The sequence below is a fragment of the Triticum aestivum genome, chromosome 5B (assembly GCF_018294505.1).
Source record: "Triticum aestivum cultivar Chinese Spring chromosome 5B, IWGSC CS RefSeq v2.1, whole genome shotgun sequence".
Taxonomy (NCBI): Eukaryota; Viridiplantae; Streptophyta; class Magnoliopsida; order Poales; family Poaceae; genus Triticum; species Triticum aestivum.
Window position 1 is genome coordinate 662650806 of NC_057807.1, and position 22634 is coordinate 662673439.

General features: G+C 47.8%; 1 protein-coding gene and 2 long non-coding RNA genes across 4 annotated transcripts; 1 reads left to right on the forward strand and 2 right to left on the reverse strand.

The window, feature by feature from the left end:
* Positions 1-1032: 1032 nt before the first annotated feature.
* Positions 1033-8208, reverse strand: LOC123114004 (uncharacterized). Its single transcript, XR_006456368.1, has 3 exons — positions 7956-8208; positions 7519-7577; positions 1033-1137 (listed from the first exon to the last, which is right to left on the reverse strand). It is a non-coding gene; the product is annotated as an uncharacterized lncRNA (long non-coding RNA).
* Positions 8209-8303: 95 nt separating this feature from the next.
* On the forward strand, positions 8304-12109 carry LOC123114005 (uncharacterized). Of its 2 annotated transcripts, XR_006456370.1 has the most exons (3): positions 8305-8753; positions 9459-9731; positions 10905-11166. It is a non-coding gene; the product is annotated as an uncharacterized lncRNA (long non-coding RNA). The 2 variants fall into 2 exon arrangements; XR_006456369.1 differs by lacking the exon at positions 9459-9731 and having other exon boundaries at positions 8304-8753; positions 10905-12109.
* On the reverse strand, positions 9076-13147 carry LOC123114003 (uncharacterized). The gene is made up of 3 exons (XM_044535346.1): positions 12714-13147; positions 10855-12616; positions 9076-10130 (listed from the first exon to the last, which is right to left on the reverse strand). The coding sequence occupies exons 1-3, from the start codon at positions 13145-13147 to the stop codon at positions 9216-9218; spliced, it is 3111 nt and encodes a 1036-aa protein (XP_044391281.1). The 3' UTR covers positions 9076-9215.
* Between the last annotated feature and the right edge of the window lie 9487 nt (positions 13148-22634).

Consider the following 22634-nt stretch of genomic DNA (forward strand, 5'->3'; position numbering starts at 1 on the left):
CGGTGAACCAGTTCTCCACGTGTTGCGATCAGATCAAGGGTGATTTGATCGAACAGTGTCTCTAGCGCACTTACATAGCGCGCTAGATGCAGCAAAGCAGGATCCGTCTCGTGATCTCCGTTGGCAACCTGGGATGGCCTACCATACCCTTCATGGCTGGGGTAGTAGTAGAACGAGCGGCAGTCAACTCTGGGCGACAAGTGCCGGAGTTGAACTACAGCCTCTCGAGCAGCTAGTTGGATGGCTTGTGGCTCAAAGGAAGTTGTCCTTCCGGTGAACCTGTAGGGGCGTTCTGGAGATAGACCCCTACCGTAGATATGCACAGTGGTCCAGAATTGACAGCTTTCACCGCCCATGGGTCCTTGGTACACAACATATTCTGGAGGCTCTTCTGACGCATAGGCACGACGGGTGAGGTTTGCGAGTATGGTCACAAAGCCTCCAAGGTTGGTTGTTGTGGTCCCATTCTGCACGACGGGGCCAAGCATTATGGCTTGGTTTGGGTAGGGCTGTGCTGTGTTGGGTTGAGGCTAGCGTGTCCTTTTTATAGAAAAGGGGACAAAGTCTTCCTTCGCACGCTTGTGAATGAGACGTCTCAGGCGTCGGTCACTAGCGCGTGATCGACAGGCTAGGTTGATAGGTTGGGCACCGACTGCCAAAAGGTGTCAGGCTCACTGTGTGGTTATCTTGCACGGGAAGCTTGGCCGAGGTTTTGGTTAGGGTCTGGTGGGTTGGTTAACCTAGGTTTTTTGACCTGGCTAAGATAGGATTAGTCAATGGTCAGTCTGGCTCTGATACCAAGTCTGTCACGACCGGTTTTCCGGGTAATTAATTTCCCAGAAAATGGCCATTGTGCTCACCAGCCCCAGGATAACTGTTAGCTGATGAGGCACCAACTTGATACAGAAATTTCAAGCAAAGTACAAAATATGTAGTACAAGACCATTCTGGCCTGTGAGTACAACAAATGGTTTCTAGTGGTTGATGGTGGAAGCGGTTTGTGGATCATCAGCGTTTACGGGACTCCATTTCACACAGGAACAGCTGACCAGGTTAACTCCTATCTTCGCGAGGCTGCTATCACCGTTGCTTAGTCTCCGGGGTTGTTGTCGCAACGCTCCTCTCCAAGCAAGAAATCTGGCCAAGACAATAGCCAGGGACAAGCTAGTGAGTACTTTGAATGTACTCGCAAACATTATGAACACTGGGATAATATAAATGATAATCATGCACTGAAATATTCTGTGATCACATCGTCAGTCATAAAATAAAAAATCTTTTATGCATGCAAGCCGGTTATTTATATGCAACATGAATATGCAATAATGGGGTGGGAATAAAAATGCCACAGTTGGGCGTCTCAGCGACACCACATAAAGGGCTTATAAATAAATTAAATAACAAGCAATGCCACAGTCGGGCGTCTCAGCGACACCACATAAATGGCTTATAAAGTAAATAAATAACAAGCATGCCACAGTCGGGCGTCTAAGCGACACCACATAAAGGGCTTATAAAGTAAATGAATAACAAGCATGCCATAGTCGGGCGTCTAAGCGACACCACATAAAGGGCTTATAAAGTAAATAAATAACAAGCATGCCACAGTCGGGCGTCTAAGCGACACCACATAAAGGGCTTATAAAGTAAATGAATAACAAGCATGCCACAGTCGGACGTCTAAGCGACACCACATAAAGGGCTTATAAGAAAAACAATCATAGTGAATATCCAGGAGGTAGAACCGTCCCAGGGACATTCAATACTCCAAATAATATAATGGGTTAGTCCATAATAATAATAAACACAATTATCACAAGTCATCAGTCATGATCCACATTCTTGTTTAGTAGTTTCTCCTCCGAAGGCCGACACTAAGACCGACACTTGACCCATCCCAGACTGTAGTCCTTAACCATGGACACGGATATTCGAATAGATTTAGTCTCTGCAGAGGGTGTACTCTTTACCCACGAATAACAGATTCCTTTAGTCCATCGGGACTAATTCCGTCTACGGTCTTTTAATTGAAAACACACCTGACTTGCACACACCAGCTTAACTTACCGGTGTCTGGAATCACCCACGACACCAGTCAAGTAAAACTCTAAGTGGGGAGGCTACAACCTCGCGTAGCATGGGATCAAATTTATATCGCACGCTCTAAGGGGTGGCCTCCCCTCTCGGTCCCAACCGGAAACACCCATGCCCCCTGACCGATGACTGGCTTTAATCCATGGCCATGGTACCCTCATCTCGGCCCCTCTGTACGGTGTGTCCTAGAAAGGGGTTGACAACTTACTGAACCGGGCCCTACCTACGGCAGGGACAAGTGGTAGTACGAAACAAGTGTGGGGGTTACTGGAACAAGACTCGATCTACGGTCGACTCAGGAGGTTTAAGTATTCCCTGCATGATGTGTGTAACCAATATACTTCCAACCAACAAGATCACCACTCATTATTCCTCACCATGCCATACCAGACATAACCGTCCCGACGGAGACCGGAGACAAGCTCACGCCTACCCAAGGCAGAGGCTTTCCCGGGTTTCTTTCCGGCATGCACGGAAGGCATTCGAGGGTGAAAATCATCACAAGTATATCTGTTTCCAACAGGAAGGAAATCTCCAATATGCATTCATGCAAATGATCACGTCACCACATAAAATAACGAGTTCCCCGAAATAAGGTGGTGTTATGACAGGGTTTAAGATGCTTGCCTACAAGGTGTGGAGAGGTGAGGTGCACTCCAATACTTTTTTGAAAGCTCTCTTCTCTCTCTCCAAAATCCTATTTTCGAAAATATGCAAACAACACATACTTTAAAAACAGTACAAAAAGTTGCCTTAATTATTTTTGTAATAAATCTTAAAATAAACTAGGTGAAATTTGAGAGAGGTAGGAAAAAGAATCAATTCATTTGGACTTATATTTAAAAAGTTATAGCCAGTCAAAGTTGCAGTCAAACTCTGTTTTTAAATTAAAACAAAAAAAGAAAACGTTTCAGATAGAAATACGCTTTCGTAGTAGGGGAGACGTACTGGGGGGGTTTGTGCTTCCACTTAAAACACGTGGAGGTGGGGCTGGGTCTCTGACAGTGGGTCCAGGGGGCCCACTGGTCAAGTTTGACCAGTCCATCTCTCCCCCCTCTTCCTCTGCCCGAACGGAGGCGAGGCAACGGCGATCAACACCGGCGAACGGCGGCTCCCGGCAGGCTCCAGAGGGTCGGGGTGGATCTGCAAGATCAGGGCGGTCCTCCCAGTGGTCGCTGGGTCGGCGAGGGTGGAGGGAGTCACCGGCGGTGAGCTATGCGGCGGAGGAGGCTTTGGGAGCAAAGTGGGTTTGGGGCTATGGTGGTTCCCGATCAAAATCGAGCAGGGGGATGGGTCCACGGGAGGAAGAGAGAGCTTCTGGTGAAGAGAGTGGGGAGGGGGAGGCTCTAGTGGCGCCGGAATGGACGAGACAGTGGCGGCGGCCGTGGTTGCCGGAGATGAGGAAGACGACCCCTCTGGCCTTTCTACTGCTACGGCCGGATCGGTGAGGGAGTGTGGGAGACTGCTTGAGGGTGTGGTGAGCTCGGGGGTCCTTATATAGCGATCGGGGGCGGTTCCGTCGATGGCCGAGGATAAGAACGCCGGCGACCGTCGTTCTGTAGCTTGGGGCGACGTGGCGGCGACAAGGGCTCGTGGACAAGGTTGCGGATGAGCTTGAGCTGCTCAAGGGGGCAGCTGGCGAGCGCTGGTGTCTCAGGCGGTGTCGTCCATGGCAGAAGCTGCTATGGCCGCCCGCTAGCCGCTGTTGCCGACCTGACGGCAGCGCTGTAGGGCGCCAGGGGGAGCTTGGCTGGTTCCTGCGAGCGGATGAGGTCGGGGGTTGCGGCTCTGCAGGCGAGCAAGGGCCGGGGCGTGACGCGGCGACCCGAGCGCACGCACGTGCAAAACGCGCGCTCTGGGCGCGCCCAGAGCACGCACGCTACGTGCTCGACAATATGCCAGGGTAGCCTAGAGTGCTTGAGAGGGGCTGGCAGTTAACAGGACTAGTTTAGGGTTAGCAAGGGGATCAAGGGACATGGTGGTTTGGTCAGGGGCTCAAGTTCATAATGTAAACTTGGAATCATGCCAAATCTGGCCATGCACACAAGGTGTTTGACAAAATGCCAAAGGCATCTAGGCAATTCTTGGGGTGGACAAACTCTCCAGATCAGGGTCTCTTTAGTTGAAAGAGAGGGTGGTGAGGTTAGTTTGACAAAATCAAAAACTTGTTAGTGCAAGTTTTGCAAAACATCAGTTTTGGACAGAAAAAAAAGGCATGGTTGCATGCACTGAAAATCCTCCAATGGGTCCACTCTTCTAGACTTAAGGGTTTTGTAGCATGGGCTATAAGCAGGAGAAAGCTCAAGAGTACTAGAGCAAATTTAACTAGGGTTGCAGTAGAAATAGCCAAACTGGACCAGAAAGCAAAAGGGGTTGATTCACTCAAATTTTTCAAAGAACATCAATGGGTTTTTGCACAAAGTGGAATAATATGCCCCTACTGACCTCCCCTAATTTTGGTAGAAGTTTTAGAGCAATACTTAAATAGGTTGTAGTGTAAAATCTCCCACTGGACCAGATTTGAAAACTTGGTGTAGAGCTCAAAATATTAAGTGAATGAAATATATTTTTGCACAAAAGTGATTCAAAAACATCACATGACATCTCCAATTTTTGGTGGGATTTTTAAATAAATTTATCAAAGGGTTGCAGTGCAAATGGAACCCTAAAACTTATGGAAAACCAATTTAAAGAAATAAAGCTCAGGGGAAAATGGGTAAAAACTCCATAATAATAAGAAAGATAAAGTTTCTGAAATCAGAAGGAAATCCAGAAAATAAAAGTTTAAGTTTCCTGGCAAAATTTTAATTAGCAAAACAAGGTCAAAATTTTGAGGTGTCACGGTTTAGCTCATATTTGTGTGAGAGACCTTGCTCATCCACTTGGATACTTCTCCTCGGAGTTCAGGACCTCTTCGGAGAAGATCCCCCAAGCGGATTCAAGACCCCCCTCATGGGAAGATCCCCTCGTGGATTCAAGACCTCCTCTCGGAGAAGAACGGCTCCTTTGTATCCTTACCATTGTTGATTGTGGATCATATGTATCTCTATGTGTTCGGTGATCTAGCACTCGTGTGATTGATTCTATGTCGGTTTCGTGATTCTCTCTCGTTTTCCCCATGTTTTCCCCTTTGTGCTTCCGCGTGTTCTTCGTGATTCCTCGTAGGATCCACTCCAAACGTGAAAGATCATCCACCTAGGGTTCTGCCCTACATCAAGATGTCTTCATGTGTCGCATCGAAGAGCTCCAGCAGCGTCTGATGCTTGGCCGGGTCGAACTCCCACAAATTACAAGTCTGGCTCTGGCACGGAAGAATCCGGCGGAAGAGCATAACCTGGACCACGTTGACAAGCTTGACTTTCTTGCTTATCATGTTCTGGACACATGTCTGGAGCCCAGTCAGTTCTTCCACTGAGCCCCAGGCTAAACCCTTCTCTTGCTAGGAGGTGAGCCGCATGGGGACTCCGGATCAGAATTCGAGGGGTCGCTGCCCAGTTGGTGCCGCGCGGCTCGGTGATGTAGAACCACCCCGATTGCCACCCCTTTACGGTCTCCACAAAGGAGCCTTCGATCCAGGTGACATTGGGCATCTTGCCCACCATGGCGCCTCCGCACTCCGCTTGTTGGCCGCTCACCACCTTTGCCTTCACATTGAAGATCTTCAGCCATAGGCCGAAGTGAGGTGGGATGCAGAGGAAGGCCTCGCACACGACAATAAATGCCGAGATGTTGAGGATGGAGTTGGGGGCCAAGTCATGGAAGTCCAGCCCGTAGTAGAACATCAGTCCGCGGACGAATGGGTGGAGGGGGAATCCCAGCCTGCGAACGAAGTGGGAGAGAAACACCACCCTTTCTTGGGGCTCCAGGGTAGGGATGATCTGCCGCTTGGCCGGAAGCCGATGAGCGATGTCTTTGGACAAGTATCCGGCCTCCCGGAGCTTCTTGATTTCCTCCTTCTTGATAGAGGAGGCCATCCACTTGCCTCCAGCTCCGGATCCGGACATGATTGGAGTGCGTTTTCGGGCAGAGAAGGTGATAGCTTGGGCGTTGGAGCTTAATGATGAATGGGCAGAGGAAGGAGAAGGCGTGGGTAAACGAGGAGGAATCCTTATCCCCTTATAAAGACAGTTAAAGTCGTGCGCCTCCCCCCTTGCCTTAAAATCCGCCTATTCACCAAGCACCATGCATATGGCACGGTTGAGTTACCCATGCCCGCATTGATTAGAATCCCGTGATAAGGGGATATGATCTCCGCTTTGACAAGACGTGCCAATGAAACAACGCCTCAAAATACGGAGGGACGGGATAAAAGCGGTTCGAATAAAGACCGGGCCATGGCGTGATGTCACACTATGAGTTGTCAGCAGATTGGACTCGTGGGATATTATACTCTCTATAGTGGTATGTGGAATTTGTTTTGCAGAGCCGGACATGATTCTTATGTTCAAGATCTACTTTGGAGTATTCGGAGAAGGAACCCGCCTTGCAATGTCGAAGACAATCTGCGTGCCAGACTCATTGTCATTGAAGTCTGGTTCAGGGGCTACTGAGGGAGTCCCGGATTAAGGGGCCCTCGGACAGCCAGACTATATGCATATGACGGACTGTTGGGCCATGAAGATACAAGATCGAAGACTTCGTCCCGTGTCTAGATGGGACTCTCCTTTGCGTGGAAGGCAAGCTTGGCGGTTAGGATATGAAGATTCCTTTCTCTATAACCGACTCTATGTAACCCTAGCCCCCTCCGGTGTCTATATAAACTGGAGGGTTTAGTCCGTAGGACAACAACAATCATAATCATAGGCTAGCTTCTAGGGTTTAGCCTCTATGATCTCGTGGTAGATCAACTCTTGTAATACTCATATCATCAAGATCAATCAAGCAGGAAGTAGGGTATTACCTCCATCGAGAGGGCCCGAACCTGGGTAAACATTGTGTCCCCCTCCTCCCTGTTACCATTAGCCTTAGACGCATAGTTCGGGACCCCCACCCGAGATCCGCCGGTTTTGACACTGACAGCCCTCTTCCAAGCCTAAGCATGTTCACACATGTTGTTTCATCCCTCCATATTTTATTATCTAGGTACTCATTTCTCATCCTACCCCTCTCATCTATTGGCCCATAACGTATGATAGCATGCCTTTTTCTTTTTCTAGACTGAACTACTAATGTCATCATCGAGACAAGCATATATGACACAACCGCAAATATTAGCCTCTTTTGCTTGTTGTCCATCTACAATGCAACATTGAAACAATAATAAATTGATATAAACCTGCTCAATGTCCACTGAATTGAAATATCATAACAAGTACATTTTCTTGGCAGAAGTATATAACAAATGCTTTCAAATCTTGCTTGTATTCTCATGGCAGAAGTACATAGCAAATATATGTTGATGGTAGAATGTACATCAATTTATACCTTCAGAAGGGCAGAGAAGTTCCAAACAAGATGCAAAAGACTGCCTCCTGTCCAAGCCGCTGAAAATAAAGGAGAGGAAGAAAAGTATTATACATATATATGGACAGAACATACATGCTACAAACGAACGAATAGAGAGGTTCCTCCCGTCGGCGCTCAAGCTTCAGTGAATCCAGCGACCAACCCTCCCGTTCCCCACTACCAAACCATCCCGTTCCCCACTGCCAAACCCTCCCATTTCAGTGAAACCAGCGCCCCCCCCCCCCCCCCCCCCCCCCCTCCCCCGCGCCGGATCTGCCCGTTCCCGATGGCCGGATCCGTGCGTTTCTTCCCGGTAGCGCTCCACTCTTCCAGCCCGCCCTGGCCGTCCGATTCAACCAGGAGATGCATAGAACAGAGAGGATAGAGAGGGGAATGAGGACAAGGAGGATCTGTACCTCCGCTGCACCGGAATCCAAGCTGAATCGCGTCGCCGCCGCCGCTTCTTCTATCGTGAGAGGGAGTTGTGATGCTAGGGTCTCGAGTGAGGGGTGAGATAAGAAGGAAACGAAACAGGTTCACGGGCTGGGAGGCGACCAACGTGGGAAAAAGAGGCACTCGTGCGCGGGTGGCTGCCATCGTCCGCCAGAATTTCACAACTTTCTTTAACCAGGTTTTGGGCGAATATTCGAGGGCATATGGTTATCCATATCCCCGCTGGCTGGTCAACCAAACGGGTGGCATCCCCAGAAAAATCGGCTATCCCTGTCCCAGGGTGGATGGCCACATAACCAAACGCCACCTAGGATCGTGTGGTTGTGGCTGCTCTCAACTGAATAGAATTTCCAAAAATGCGTTTGGCTCTTTCCACGTCACATCGCCGCAGGCCGCCGCCAGGAGATCGAGGCGACGCCGCTGCGCCGTGCACCTGGGGTGTGGGGGTGGGGAGGCGACGGGGCCGAGGCCGCCGTGCGTGCTGGGAGCAGCCTCCGCGTTGGGCCGATTCGACGCCGGCGCTGCCTCCGCCACTCAGCGGCTCGGCCTCGTGCTCTTATCGCGGCGCCGTATCGCGACGGATGGCGCCGCAGCTGGAGTGCGCCGCTTCGGGCGGGACTGAGGGAGTCGTGCTATGGCGTAGCCAATCGTCGGAAGGAGCCCGGCCGAGGGCCACGGGCGCCGCGGCCGAACGCTGGAGGGCCCTCGCCCGGGCTGTTCCAGTGCTTCAACTGAAGGAATTTTATTCGAAGAGCAACATGGTACCTTCTCCCTTCTTTTATGTGGATGTTTTGTTGTTGGCGGTGCCTGAGGTATAAAAATGAGATTGTAGTCGAACGGTGATTTCTAACAATGCTAAAACCTGGTGCAACGTGTGTTCTTAATTTTGCTCTTGCTTAATATTCTTTCCTTGTTGTTCTTGCTTAATGAATGTGGGATGCATCTCTCTATCCTACAAAAGTCTACAACACAAATCTGACTAATTTTACAAGTTCGGTACCACAATGCGGATAACGGTCATACAAAGGCTATTTGACAAACACAGCAAAAGTCAAGCACAATTAATCCACGGAAAATCAAGCAGATTGTAAACCGGGAAGATAAAAAATCAAGTAGCTATCTTGATTCTTACACGTGGGGAGACACATGGAGAAAACAATTCTCTGAAAAGTAGGCACCGAAAGAAAACCCCACACTTGTAATTCTTTTCCACCCATTCCTATTTAAACTTGCACATTAGCATCCATCATCTGCCGTGCAACACCCACGATGTTTGAAAGGGTTTGGTAATTAGCCATGTCCCCTGCACTGCCGGTAAGGAGCATACCTAGTTCCAGGTCTCTCATATCCTCCAAGGCACCTTGCAGTTTTGTGCTAGTGTTCTTGTTTTGGAATACTGTAATGCAGTCTGGCTTGCTTTCCATCATCCATGTACATAACTTTGTCACTGCCTTGATTATTATCAGATACTCAACTGAGGGGCCCTTCCCTTCCAAGCTATCAACAGAGTGGCCCTTGCACTGTTCTATTATATGATTCAGTTTATCCACAAAGTCATCCATGGAAAGAGGAATGAGCGCAAGCGCATCATCAAAATCATCTGGACTGATCTCCAGTTTGTCACATATCTCCAATGTAAGGCCTAAGAAGGCTGCCAGGGATTTTCTTCTAGCACCTACAAGCTGAGTAACAGCCGGCAAATTGTCATTGGGATTGTTTCTGTTAGCAGCGTGAGAGTGGTGAGCCCCGAGAAAACTGTTCAAGCGATAAAATGCCCGAGAAAATGGGGGCCGGCCCCAGTTTTGCTGTGGTGAATCCGCCTGATTTGTGTTTGCTGCTTGTTGCTGGCCTGGGTTATGCTGGGGAGAACCCGCCTGATTTGCGTTTGCTGCTTGTTGCTGGCCTGAGTTATGCTGTGGAGAACCCACCTGATTTGTGTTTGCTGCTTGTTGCTGGCCTTGGTTATGCTGGGGGGAACCCGTCTGATTTGCGGTTGCTGCTTGTTGCTGGCCCGGGTTATGCTGGGGAGAACCCGCCTGATTTGTGTTTGCTGCTTGTTGCTGGCCCAGGTTATGCTGGGGAGAACCCACCTGATTTGCATTTGCTGCTTGTTCAATGTTGCATATAACTTTGAGTACCTGTCATGCCAAAAAACAATTTAGTAAAGAAGAAACCTCTTATTCTAAGAACAAAGGGTACATGTGAGATATTTCAACAGCAATGTTACATCAAGTAAAAGGGGGAAATGGTCGTGCATATCCTACTCATGATGTGCACTAATTAAAAAACAATATATGATAATATTCATTAGTCATTACTTTTTTGTATAAAGATTTTTTTAAGGCTCATGCCTTTTTATTGGGATTTCTGCTTATGGAGTACACATGGTCCCAACGAACTTTTGTGTCCCGTTTGGCATGCATCTGTCCAAAACACGTGAAGAAAAGAAATCCATTTTTTTTTTGAACTTTCAGATTCCGTTTGGATCTGCTCTATGCTAGCCCCCATTTGAACTTCTATAGATCTTTGGACATTCGACTGTAGCAAACAGATCCATGGTGGCACACCACAATAAAGATCCGGACTACGAATCGTTGTGTCAGATCAAACTTGGATACTACATCAACCTAGTTCAAGAAAAAGTCTACTGAAATTTTAGATACAAGTTCACAAATTTGTGTTATGTTTCATCACGCATGTTAATTATATCCTCTATCTGAAAAATGTGATGCAGATGACAAAGAATGAGATATAATAAATAAGTGAATTCACCATTCCGAACTGCTCTTTCGTATCTGTGAAGCATATAGAGTACTAATAGATTATTGGAAAAATAATATGGATATTTACATGTACTCTTACCTCATGTAGAATTGTTTTGACTGATGCGAGATGCTCCTCCCTTTCTGCAGGGTTAAAACTTGCACAAAGTTGCATCAGCAGTTGTGCTATGGTAGTTTGATATAATCTGGCGTTTACCGCAGGAATCATATCTGTGAGCAGCTGAACTGAAGTTTTTGTCTCTGAGCTGAAATTCGTGATCGTCATACAATTGGCATTGTCCATTGCCAGTACTGCCAATGCTTCCCCTGCGGTCTTCTTGAGTTCTTGACTCTCATTAGCAGCATCAAAGAAGATGTCCATCAAGTCATTAATGAATTCAGCTACGCCATCAAGTCCAAGGGTAGCTTGAGTGGACGTATCCAAAGATAGCTCCATTAGGATCTTTGTTGCTGGAACCTTTAGCTTGTTGTACATGTGGTCCTTTTCCAAGATTGAGCAGATATGTTGTGCTACTATCCCGTTGCTACAAATATCTCGGCGTATCTTTTCACTGGTTTCATCTGTGCCACTGACAAGCATGCTCACCACTTCCAGTGCCTTCTCAGTTATTTCCATGGTGATACCATCATCTCTGAGGATCTCATACACTTTAGTTTTGACTGGGGATATGATCTTGGAGAAGAGACCCTTGTAATCATATATGTGTTTGCAGTTGTCCGGGTTAACTGCAAGCTTGGCAAGAATCAACAGGCCATGGATAATTAGAGGTTTGCTTTCAGCTCCACTGGTAGTCCTGGAGGATCGAGGAGTTTCTTGCTGTCTATTTCTGATGAATTCTGCAGTATGCGGAGCTACCATGTCCATTAATTTCTTAAGATAAATACAAAATCCGATGCTTTCTCCTCCATTGGTAGCGCTGGCTGACTGAATAGCCCCCTGCTGGTCAGTTGTGATGTCAATAGCTGTCTGATGGCCAATGTTGACATTGGTAGCTGGTGCTAATATTTTCATAAAGTAGGGATCAATCATGGAAGATATGGACTCTGTTGCTCCTGATATGTCAGCCAGGCACAAGTTGCTAGCAAGATGTGCCACAATTTCTGCGATGCATATTCTTGTCCTCTGATCAGTGCGGCTCTTTGAGTTTGAGGTAACCATGTCAAGCAGCCTGGAAACACAGAGCGGTGAGGATTGTATCTGGGATAGTGTTCTTGTTCTATGGTCCTCTTGGGATGTCAATCTATGCATCACCAAAACTGCATCAATGCGGTCCTGACTGTACTCAGATTTCATCATTTCTGCTGCGAAGGAAGCCAGGTTCCTGTTGATGGTACCTGCCACCCCATTTTTTATGGCCGTGCTCAAGGTTTTGCCCATATATTTGTCAATCAATTCTCTCTTGTCCTCAAGTCCATACTTGAAGCTCACGTGGTTTGCAAGATAAGAACGATACAGCCTCAGAAACAACCACAAGATGAACAATCCACCTTGGAGAAGCACGAGAGCATAGAACAAGATGAGTGCACGAAACACATTGTCATTGCCATGATGTCTCGACAGGAGGGCAACGAGACGATAGATGGAAAGTGATATGCAGCCTAACCCTGCGATCATCGGAACTGCAAGGACCAATATTGCTAGGAAGGCCACAATGGTTATGAAATCCCTTGCACTTCCAAGTGCCAGCATGAGATAGTAAACGAAGTTTTGGCCAGTTGCTCGGCCAGTCAGGGGTCTTCGTCGCCCCCATTTCGTGTAGTGCTCGGCGCCCAATTCGAGGAATGCTTGTGGAACTTGGTTGAAAAATTCTGCCTCGGGGCTTACATTTATGCCCACGACCCTGTTGCTCAACAGAGGCAAACTAATTACTGGACCTGTTTGTAGTACAGGACTAGTCATCTACAGTCATAAGAAGAGGGCGAGGACTGAGGAGGTACCTGGCTGTTTGGATGAAGACGATAGCGGTGATGACCCAGAAATCAGCCTTGTGTAGATAAGTGGAGAAACCGCCGAGCAGGACGACGGTCGCCCAGACCAAGGCGAGGGCGCCGAGCCCCGTGGCAAGGATCTGCAGGAACATCTCGGATACCATGCAGATGTTAAGCGGCAGCTCCGGTACCTGGTGCAAGGGCGTGTCTCCGCTCGTTGGCCGTTCAAGGTCCAGCCCTCGAGCACCTTGCAGCTGGAGTGCATCCTTCAAGACGACCACGACTCCACGCACCAGTTGCACCACCACCCTCGAAGCCGCCCCTACCGCCATCTCCATCCTGCTTGCGGTCTGTTGAACCAAGCAGCTTCGTTCTCCTCTATCAAGTGTTCTAGTCTTTTTTAGCTCTAAATGTTGTCTGGGAAATTGGGAATGCAAGCGCATACATATATCCTAGAATCACAGAGACAACCACCATGTATTAACGCGTACGAATTTCATATACCATCTCTTGTCTCATTGCGTTACTATTCTATAGCCAACTTGGAAATAAATATTATTTACAACAGCCACTATGATATCTTAATCATGGGTATTCACGACCACGACGGCGATGTACATCAACCGATCCGGATCATATTGCAGCTGGTAAAAATGTTGCATAACTAATAAGAACTCTAACACAATATTCAATTGCAGTATTTGCTCAATGATGGTTCAACTAATAAAATAAGACATATTGAAACGGAAATAGCCAATGAGTCTTGTGAAAATGTTCGCGAAGGAATAGCTTCGACCGACTCCAGGATCAAGAAAACAAATTTGCGATTACAAAAAGCCGTGAGTAGTAACTTTTATATAGTAACAAGTTTGCTTTTTTTCACCCAGAATACAACGAGTCATTCCTCCGTGAAACTGTTCACATGAGTATTATGTTAGACCATAGTTGTTACAAAAAAGTTTCAGAAAATTTCGACTCTTTGATTTTCCTAAAATTGTTTTTCCCATTTGAGGTGCATTGGTGCCCCTATGTTCCAAAGATCTGTGTTGATATTAAAAGACCATACATAACATAGATGATACAAAATATTGTACCAAATCAAATGATTGATTGCTCCGAACTTTCCATGATTACATCTTCAATAATAGAAGAAGCTAAACCTTAGAAGATTAATTTTGAAATGCAAATCAGTGCAACGCACGGTCATTTAGCTACTTACATTGATTTTTTTACTAAATCAGTTTCCACATTTAAGTTCTCTGCAGAATTACTAAATTAAGGGAAACAACATGGAAAGGGGAAGGCATTAAGAATTAAAGATCATGTTTCAATCAAGCATCAAACCGATTTTTTTTCTTCAAAACTATCACTTTTTTATAGCAAATTCGGAAACTATAGTACCCAATGCAAAAAAAATAAATCAAAACTATGACCCCCGTCGGCCTCGTGTGGGCCGAAGAGGGTGTTTTCGGTCCGCACTTGGACGAAAAGGGCTTTTCGTCCAGCAGTTGACCGAAGAAGGGCTCATCTGAGCCGAAGAGGTGGCTTCGGTGGCGGGTTGGCCGGAAATAGTAGCTTCGGCCTACGCGCGACCGAAATGGGCTGTTTTCGGCCTGCCAGAGGCCGAAGAGCTTTTCGGCCAGACCTTGACCGAAAAGGTCTGGATAAGGCCGACGCCGTCGTCTCCTTCCTCTCGTGCTTGCCTCTGTTTCTTCCTCTCTCTCTCTCTCGTTCTTCTTTGTAGACCTCGCAAGCCCGCGCCGATCTCCTCCAGTTTGCACGCATTTTCACATCCAAGGCACATAATAGATAGCTCATAGCATTCTCCAACGGCCTACGGTGTTTTTTTTGCTATGGGGTAGTTTTTTGAGCGTTTGGGGGGAGGAGCCATGGTGGGGTGGAGGAGGTGTGGTTGGGAAGGAGGTGGCGGTGAGGAGGAGCAGCAGCTGTGGAGGTGGAGGTGGTGAGGAGGAGGTGCGGCTTGGGGGGTGACCGAAGTTGAACCTCTGGTCGTCGAGGGGGCGGCGCTGTCGTTGTCCGGTGGTGCAAGTACTCCGCGAGGTGGCCGGTGCCGCTGAGTGGAAGAGAGGAGCAAGAAGCTAGGGACACACGCTTCGAAGGAATAACCATGTCGAGTCACAAATTTTCTCTGAATTGTATAGTTTAGTTAGTGTAGATAAGTCATATTGCGAATTGTAGTGTTAATATGTTTGTGGAGGCATTTTAGTGCATAGTTACAATAGCGGGTAATAATATTGTTCGTTGTGATTAATGAGAAGATGACAATGTCTGACAGGTGAAAATGTCTAAACCAGTAAATTTGACTGTTTACTACAACGCTGGTAATGTTCGATATAATGAGTTGGGGGTTGATCTTAGCAGTTTAAAAATGGCGTCATGACACTAGCAGACCCGGACAGACTGGACATCAGACAGTTGAAGTACTGGTTGACAACTAGTTGGTTGGATCCTCGAGTATGTTTCGTCAGTATTCATGCATTGTGGACCAAATCCTGTAAAAATGTCAAGTGGGAGTTGATGCCGATAGATAGGAGCCAACATTGGTTGACCCTGTTAAGACGTTGTCAAGACCGAAAAATTCACCCATATGCCCTTGTACAACATGTGGCGAAGGAGGAGAATATCGTACAACTCCACAGGGGGTATGAACCCGACCAGGGCAGTGAAGTTGCTAACGAGATTGTTTTATCGGGGTCATAGCCACCTGATGTGGAGGGAAAGGGTTGTGGGAACATATGAAGGGAAAGAGTTGGCAGGAAAATAATGAGGAAAAGGTTGCGCGAAAATATATCTTTCCAATGTCTAAGATGGACAATGGTTGCACAACAATCATAAGTCAAAATAAAAAAACCATTTCGGCCTAACATAAGTCAAAGAGCGCAGCCATGCACCTTCGGCCACACGTTGGCGTGAAAAAGTGGGGCCCAAGGACTCTTTGGCCTACTGTTGACAAAAAATAACTTTTCGGCCACTATTGACCAAAAAGGTCCTTTTCGGCCCAGCTACGCATCTCTTCGGCCAAGGCAAGGCCGGAAAGCTCTTCTCGGTCAAAAGCTGACCGAAAACAACCTCTTCGGCCCACACGAGGTAGACGGGGTCATAGTTTTGATATTTTTTCCATTGGGTGCTATAGTTTCCGAATTTGCTATAAAATAAGTGATAGTTTTGAAAAAAAAATCAATCAAACAGAGACATCTAGCAAATGAAATTGGGATTTGGGATAGCGTAAGATGGGGGATACCTTCGTGTGTGAGTCGCTGACCAAAGTCCAGGATGGCAGGGTAGGGGAGGGATTTTTTTTCTAAATATAAGGCTAGGATTTTTTTTCCCCAGGCCATTGCCTGGGCTGCCTGGCCTCAGCTACGCTGTTGCCACAGCCCACTTCACCGGCCACCACCCCCTTGCTGCCGCCAGCAAACGACACCGAGCAAAGCCCGGCGGCGGCTGGCGGCAGCGGGATCCGCCTATGCGCTCGTTGCAGGCCCCCTCTTCATCCGCATTGGTCCTCGCCAAATCTGGCAGTGGCAGAAGCCTGCAGGGCTGGCCCCTGCGCCCACTTCCCTACTCCGCGTCTTCGCACTAGACTCCGCCACTGCCCGCCCTCAACTGCTCACATCGACGGCTACAACTCTAGCGTGCTCGACACCCTCCGTCCCGCCTCATGTAGTTCCAAACGCCACATCTACCATCTCCACCACCCGGAGTTTGGTCGTCATTGTTCCTCTCCGTGCACTCGCCAACGAAGGTGGCATCACGGCTCCAGTGACATTGGAGCCCTCCACCTCCCAGCTCTTCCAATGGGTTGTCGCCGTTCGTGGCTCTGCTCGCCGGGGACGCCTCGCCGGTTGGATTTTCCTAGATCTGGGGTCGCCCATTTTAGCGCTTCCCGACGCTATTGGCAGCTGTGATGTGATCATCGTGTGGGGGATGTGAATGGGGATTGGGAAAGATCCATGGTCGGTCAGTTGCTGCTGGCTGAGGCTACGCCGATGCTCCGTGCCGTGTTCTATATTGATGACGTTGTTTTGATCCCGGCCTGGCGATGTTTTGGTGTACTCTGAGAGATCTTTGCTTGGTGATGCCCTTCGACTACATCGATGACACAAAGGTGTCGTGGCGCCATCTCGGTCTCGCATGACCTTTCAAATGTACCCCGCGATAGATGGTGTTGTGGTGTTGTGTAGTCTCGGTTGCCTGTCGCCTTGCGATTCACGCCGATGGTGCATTGTCATGGTTTGGTCTCGGCTGGCTGATGCGGTTCGATCTCCTCGGCGCTGCTCCTTGTTGTGTTGTCTTGTGTTGTTTTTAACTTTATCTCATTTTCTTCTGCTCCTGGTTCATTTGAATCTATCTTGTAATACGATGCAAATGGAATCTCCAACGCGGACTCCTAAACCGCCTGCATCCGTCTGGACCAGGAGGCTTTGTGGGCGTCCAGGATGCTGCCACGCACGCGTCAACCATCCAGGTCCCACCCAAAACCCTCATGCCAGAAAAATACTCTCCGCGCGAAGCGGTTGCCGCGCATTCATGCCAGTCAGCGCCGCTCCAGGGTGGACGTGACTCTGCGACATTTATGCCAGAAAGAGCGAGAACCGGACGAGTGGACGCTGCCACTTCAATGTAGAACGACGACCGAGAAGCCTACTCCGGCTGATGCACCGCATTGAAGCCTGCTTCCTATCCCTTCACTTGGCCACCACGCCTATTTAACCGTGCTCTGACCTCATCCATATTGCATCTCTCTGAACCCTTATCCGCTCACAGCTGGCACTCTGCTCCGAACTACCTATCCACCATGCTCAATTCGTGATTCTCCGCGCTGACAGGCGGTGGCGGCTCCAGATCTTGGTGTCGTCACCGTTGCGCACCAGGGCCGTCAGGCTACCACTTTTTTCCTGCCAGCGTCTCTAAAATTATGACACCAAGACTATATATGTCTGATTTGTATGTGATTATGCATATGTCTCCACTATGGAACTCTGGTGGCATATACCCCCTGCAGGAAATTTTGTAATCATACGAATGTAGGAAAAAATGGAAAATAATGCAGCTTCTACCTAAGATAAAAAAAAAGATTCAGAGGCTTTGACAAGTTACCACGTTACGGCCATATTTTTGGTAATAGCTCGGATTTGCTTCTCATCAAAGCACCTTGAGAGGCCAAAGTCGGTAATCTTCGGCACCATATTGTCATCTAGTAGAATATCTGCGGGCTTGAGATCTAAGTGAACAATATGATTCTAGTGAAGTGATGTAAACCCTCACAAATTCCCTTTATTATCTGGTAGCTCTTTATCGAGTCAAGTCCACAAGATGCATCTATAAAGGAGGGAGAATTGAAGAAAGTGTGGTTTTAGTACTTGACATATTCAAAGACTGGAGTGTTTAGTTTTGTAATACTCCTTGAACTAAAACCACGACGAGTAAATCGGAACGGAGAGAGTACTAGATACAATGACATCGCAAGTGTCATTACATTTGTCCGCTGCTAGAAGTCTAGAACTAAATAAACATTAATATATACATTCAAATTGGAAACTGAAGTTGCACGCCGTGTGATCCTACCTTTCATATACTCATCAAGATTTCCTTTCGGTACGTACTCGAAGCAGAGTAGCCTTTGACGTACATCTGCCGTGACAAAATCTCCATTGTAGCCTACCATTTCGCCTTGTATGTTAGCACAATATCCTAAAAACCGTACAATGTTTTGGTGCTTCACCTTCATCAAACAACCAATCTCATCTTTGAATTTATCATCAGAAATATCAAGCATTTGAGACAGTTTCTTCACAGCAACAACCTTATTCTCAAGCTTTCCCCGCAAATAACAAGATGCCTTGTCAACATCAACTTGAGTTCTCGGATCAACCAAGGACAGTTGAGACTTGCCTTACCTTATAAATCACCGCAAATCCACCGCTTCCAATTCGATGGTGTTCAGAGAAATCATCTGTGATGTTTTCCAAAAGTGATAATGGCAAAGTCCTCGGTCGTTCATTTTCATGAGATAGCATGTCTCTAGGTCGTTTTGTGCAGCACTAGCTTGGCGACGCATTGGCAGTTACGTACGGCGTGTATAGTAGTACCTTTGATACATAAACATGCTATTTAGGAGGCCACTAGACATAGCTTCCCAGTTACTTGAGCAATCATGAAAGGCATAGCTCCGGAACAGAGAACAATCTTCTGTTTTGTTAAGTAGAAAAACGTGGATCCTTGAGAAACTTTTTCAATAACTACACTCTTGTTCCCTCACAGTCACAATCACAGGGCAAACATTGTACAATAACAAGTGTGAGCTTCGTTCGAGGAGGCGTTTTCCCCTGTCCTAGCCGCCGCCACAACCAGGCGACGAGGGAGGCGGATCTTCTTCCACCGATCTCCACCATCCAGGACGTTGGTCCCCTCTCCCTCCGGCTGCTGCTCCGGCAGCAGGAGGGAGGGGGGACCCCGTTCCTCCGCTTTGTAGTTAAGATTTGGATTTGTAGGTCGTGGTGCGTCGTTGGGGTGGTGGGAGCGATGCCCGGGCGAATAAATCTGCTCAAATCCACTCCCACACTGGCGGTGCTCATCATGGCGTGTCTCGGAGTTGATGGCATCGTGTGTTTGCTGATCCTTCAGATCGGCGGTGTTAGGGTTCATCGATGGTGTCGGCGAGGCGGCGGCGGCGACTCTATCAGGTGTGTCTCTTCTTCTGCTCTGTCTCCGTTGCTGCGGCGTTGTCTCCAACGTCATGGTGGAGCAGGGAGGTTTTGTCATCCAGGAGTACGCGCAGATGGTTGTCTATGCAAGTGACAGCTTGAAGATGGTGCATCTTGTGCTGAGTCTGTGGTTGAAGGCTCACAGTTCTGGTTTCCTCCTCCGGTGTCATAGTCGTGTGGGGGTGTCAGTTCTGGAGTTTGATGGCGTGTCCAGGGACATGTTGCCCTAGTCTGATTCTTTCAACGGCAATGGTTTTGCTTCAAACAAGCTACTTTAGAGGTCCGTAAAGCTGCTGATCAGCGATGGAGCCGCGTCGAGCTCAGGTGAAGTGGTGATCTGTCTCCTTTTCCTTTGTGGAGAGGGACAGACGCTGGTTTTTTGCATAGGATTATCCTATCTTTACAGTCCTGTAATGTCGATGTTTACGTGGCTTGTAACTGAATCTTTATTTTATTAAGGAGACACGTATTATCATGCAAAAAAAATCTCCAACACAAAAATGTTATGAAGCAGAGCAAGCATAAGCACATCTCTTTCCATAAAACTAAACACACACTTTACGAGGTGACAACAATAGGTCTGAAGCAAATAAGTACTCCCTCCATCCCATAATATAAGAGCGTTTTTGGCACTACACAGTGACGGACCCACCATTGGGGCGAGCTGGGGCGGCTGCCCCGGGTCGCCGGCGGCGGAGGATCGACCCCGACCTACCTATCTTCCTCCGGCAGGCATCACCGCGATCGGAAAACCAGCGCCGGCAGCATTTCTGTATGTGCGGCAGCCAGCGAGCGAATGGGTAAGAGGAAAGATATTTGGGCTGGTGGACTGGGCTATCTCCTACATGCCCAACCAAATGTCTCTCCACTTGAGAGGCCCACACAGACATCTCCTTTCCTCGATCCAGAAATCCCATCAATTCGTTCCCCCCCCCTCTCCTCACTAGTCACGACCTAAGCTGCTCGCTGTTGCGTTGCTGCGCCGCAGCCAGAGGCTAGGGGTTCCCGGGCGCGGGGTGCGGCGTGTGAATCTGCTCGCTCCTGCATCGGCGAGGGAGGGGGCTGGTGCTGGAGGTCGAGCCAGCGGCTGGGGGTGGCAGTGGGGGAGGTGTTGGTGCTGGAGGTCGGACCAGCTGCGGGGGTGGCAGTGGGGGCAGTGCCGGTGATGGATTCCGGCGAAGAGATGGATTCCGGCGAAGAGGTGGATTGGATAGGTTTAGCTACTGCTGTCAAACTCAAAGAAGCTGAGGCTGAGCCTGCTGCTGTCGAAGATGTTGCGGCTGTGGCAGGGGCAGCAGCTTCAGCGGCCAGAGCCAAACGGAAGAGAGAGCGACCACATGACTCCGACGACTGGCAGGTATCCTCTTCTAGTCTTATTGTATCCTTCCTTTGATATGTTAGTTGGAAACTTGGAATGTTGAATAGCAAATAGCCATGGGTGGTTAGCAGTAACAAGACACTCAGTTTTGATATGGTGCCATTTGATGTTGTACGGCTTTCCTCCGGCATTTAATTAAGCTGATGTGGATCCTGATCCTGGCACACATAACACTAGTAGAAAAAGGGTCAAATGTGAGACACATTAGTCCCGGTTTGTAACAGAACCGGCACTAATGTGTCCATTAGTGCCGGTTCCAACGGCTAGGCGGGAGGAGCTCTTTAGTACCGGTTCGTGGCGAATCTTTAGCACCGGTTCATGCCACGAACCGGTACTAAAGAAAGTGGTGGTAGGATGTTGTCAGAGTGGGGCCCTTCCAACACCTTTAGTACCGGTTCGTGGCACGAACCGGTACTAAAGGTCGTCCTATATAAACCCTTCGTCCACCCGCACTCTGTTCTTCCCCCTTTCCCCTCTCCCTCTCCTCTGTTCTTCCCTTCTTCCTCTCGAGTTCATCACAAAATTTGCCCCAAATTTGTCAAGATTTGCAGGCCCTCATCCATTCAAATGATCACCAAGGTTAGCAACTTTGTCCTTTCATCTCTCATTGCTAGATTAGCTCTTGAATTGGTTTATATAGTGATTAATTGTGGGTTTTAGTAATTTGGGAGGAATTATATGTGGTAGTATTTGATTTATATGCAATTTGAGGTCAAAATAACACTTAGTTTGCATATGTAGGTGTGGTTTACTTAGTGCCTTCTAAATCTCCGTCGTAACCACCGTCGATCGCCGGCACCGTCCCGTCGCCGGCACCACCTTGTGGTGAGCCTCTTGTTCATGAAATTTTATATAAAAAATTGATGTTTGTGTGATTTGGATATATAGTTACTCGTATAATAATTATCTTACCCGTACGTTGTTTGTTATACATAGTGCCATGGTTTTGATATCCGTCCCCGTCGGCCCTCGTCCTTGTTATGATTTGGATGTGGTATATTCTCTTTTAAAACTATTTGTTGCATTTCGTGTTTATGACAAATTATGCCCATCAAGTTGACATAGATATTTTTATCTAGGAGGTATGTGAACCGGAAATTCCAACCGACCCTATTGTCGAGAGGTTAAATTTAGTTGAAAGAGAAAATGAGTACTTGAAAGAAAAATTGAAAAGAATTGAGGGGGAGAAGATGGAATTGGAGTTGCATGTTGCCGATGTCGTCGATGATCACAAGATCAAGATGGAGAAAATGCGCTTGAAGATTAGAAAGATTAGAAAATATGCCATTGATAGTGAGGCTTGGTATCATTATGCTATTGGATCAATGTTACGTTAGTTGCGATCTTGATCGCATTTGTTGTTGCATTTAAATGCTTTAGCTAGAGAGTTATCTGTTTGTTGCATTTAAGTGTTGTATGAACTTTATGTATGAACTTGTATTAATTTAGTCTATTCGGTGTTGTGTAATAAAGATGAGCCGGCAATGGATGTACGATGACCGATGCTCTCCCTAGTTCGTTGACGGCGTGCATACTTTTCTGCTTGCAGTTGAGGCAAACAAGCGGGCGGATGGTTTTATGCCTTGTCCATGTGCTGGCTGTAAGAATGATCGCAATTACTCTACGTCAAGAACCATTCACGTCCACCTGTTTGAGTCCGGTTTCATGTCCCACTATAATGTTTGGACCAAGCACAGAGAAAGAGGGGTTATGATGGAAAACAATGAAGAAGAAGAGGACGACGACAGCTATCCTGGCCATGGGTTCCCTGAATACGATGATACAACAATGGGGGAAGAAGCTGAGCCGGTAATGCGGGAAGAA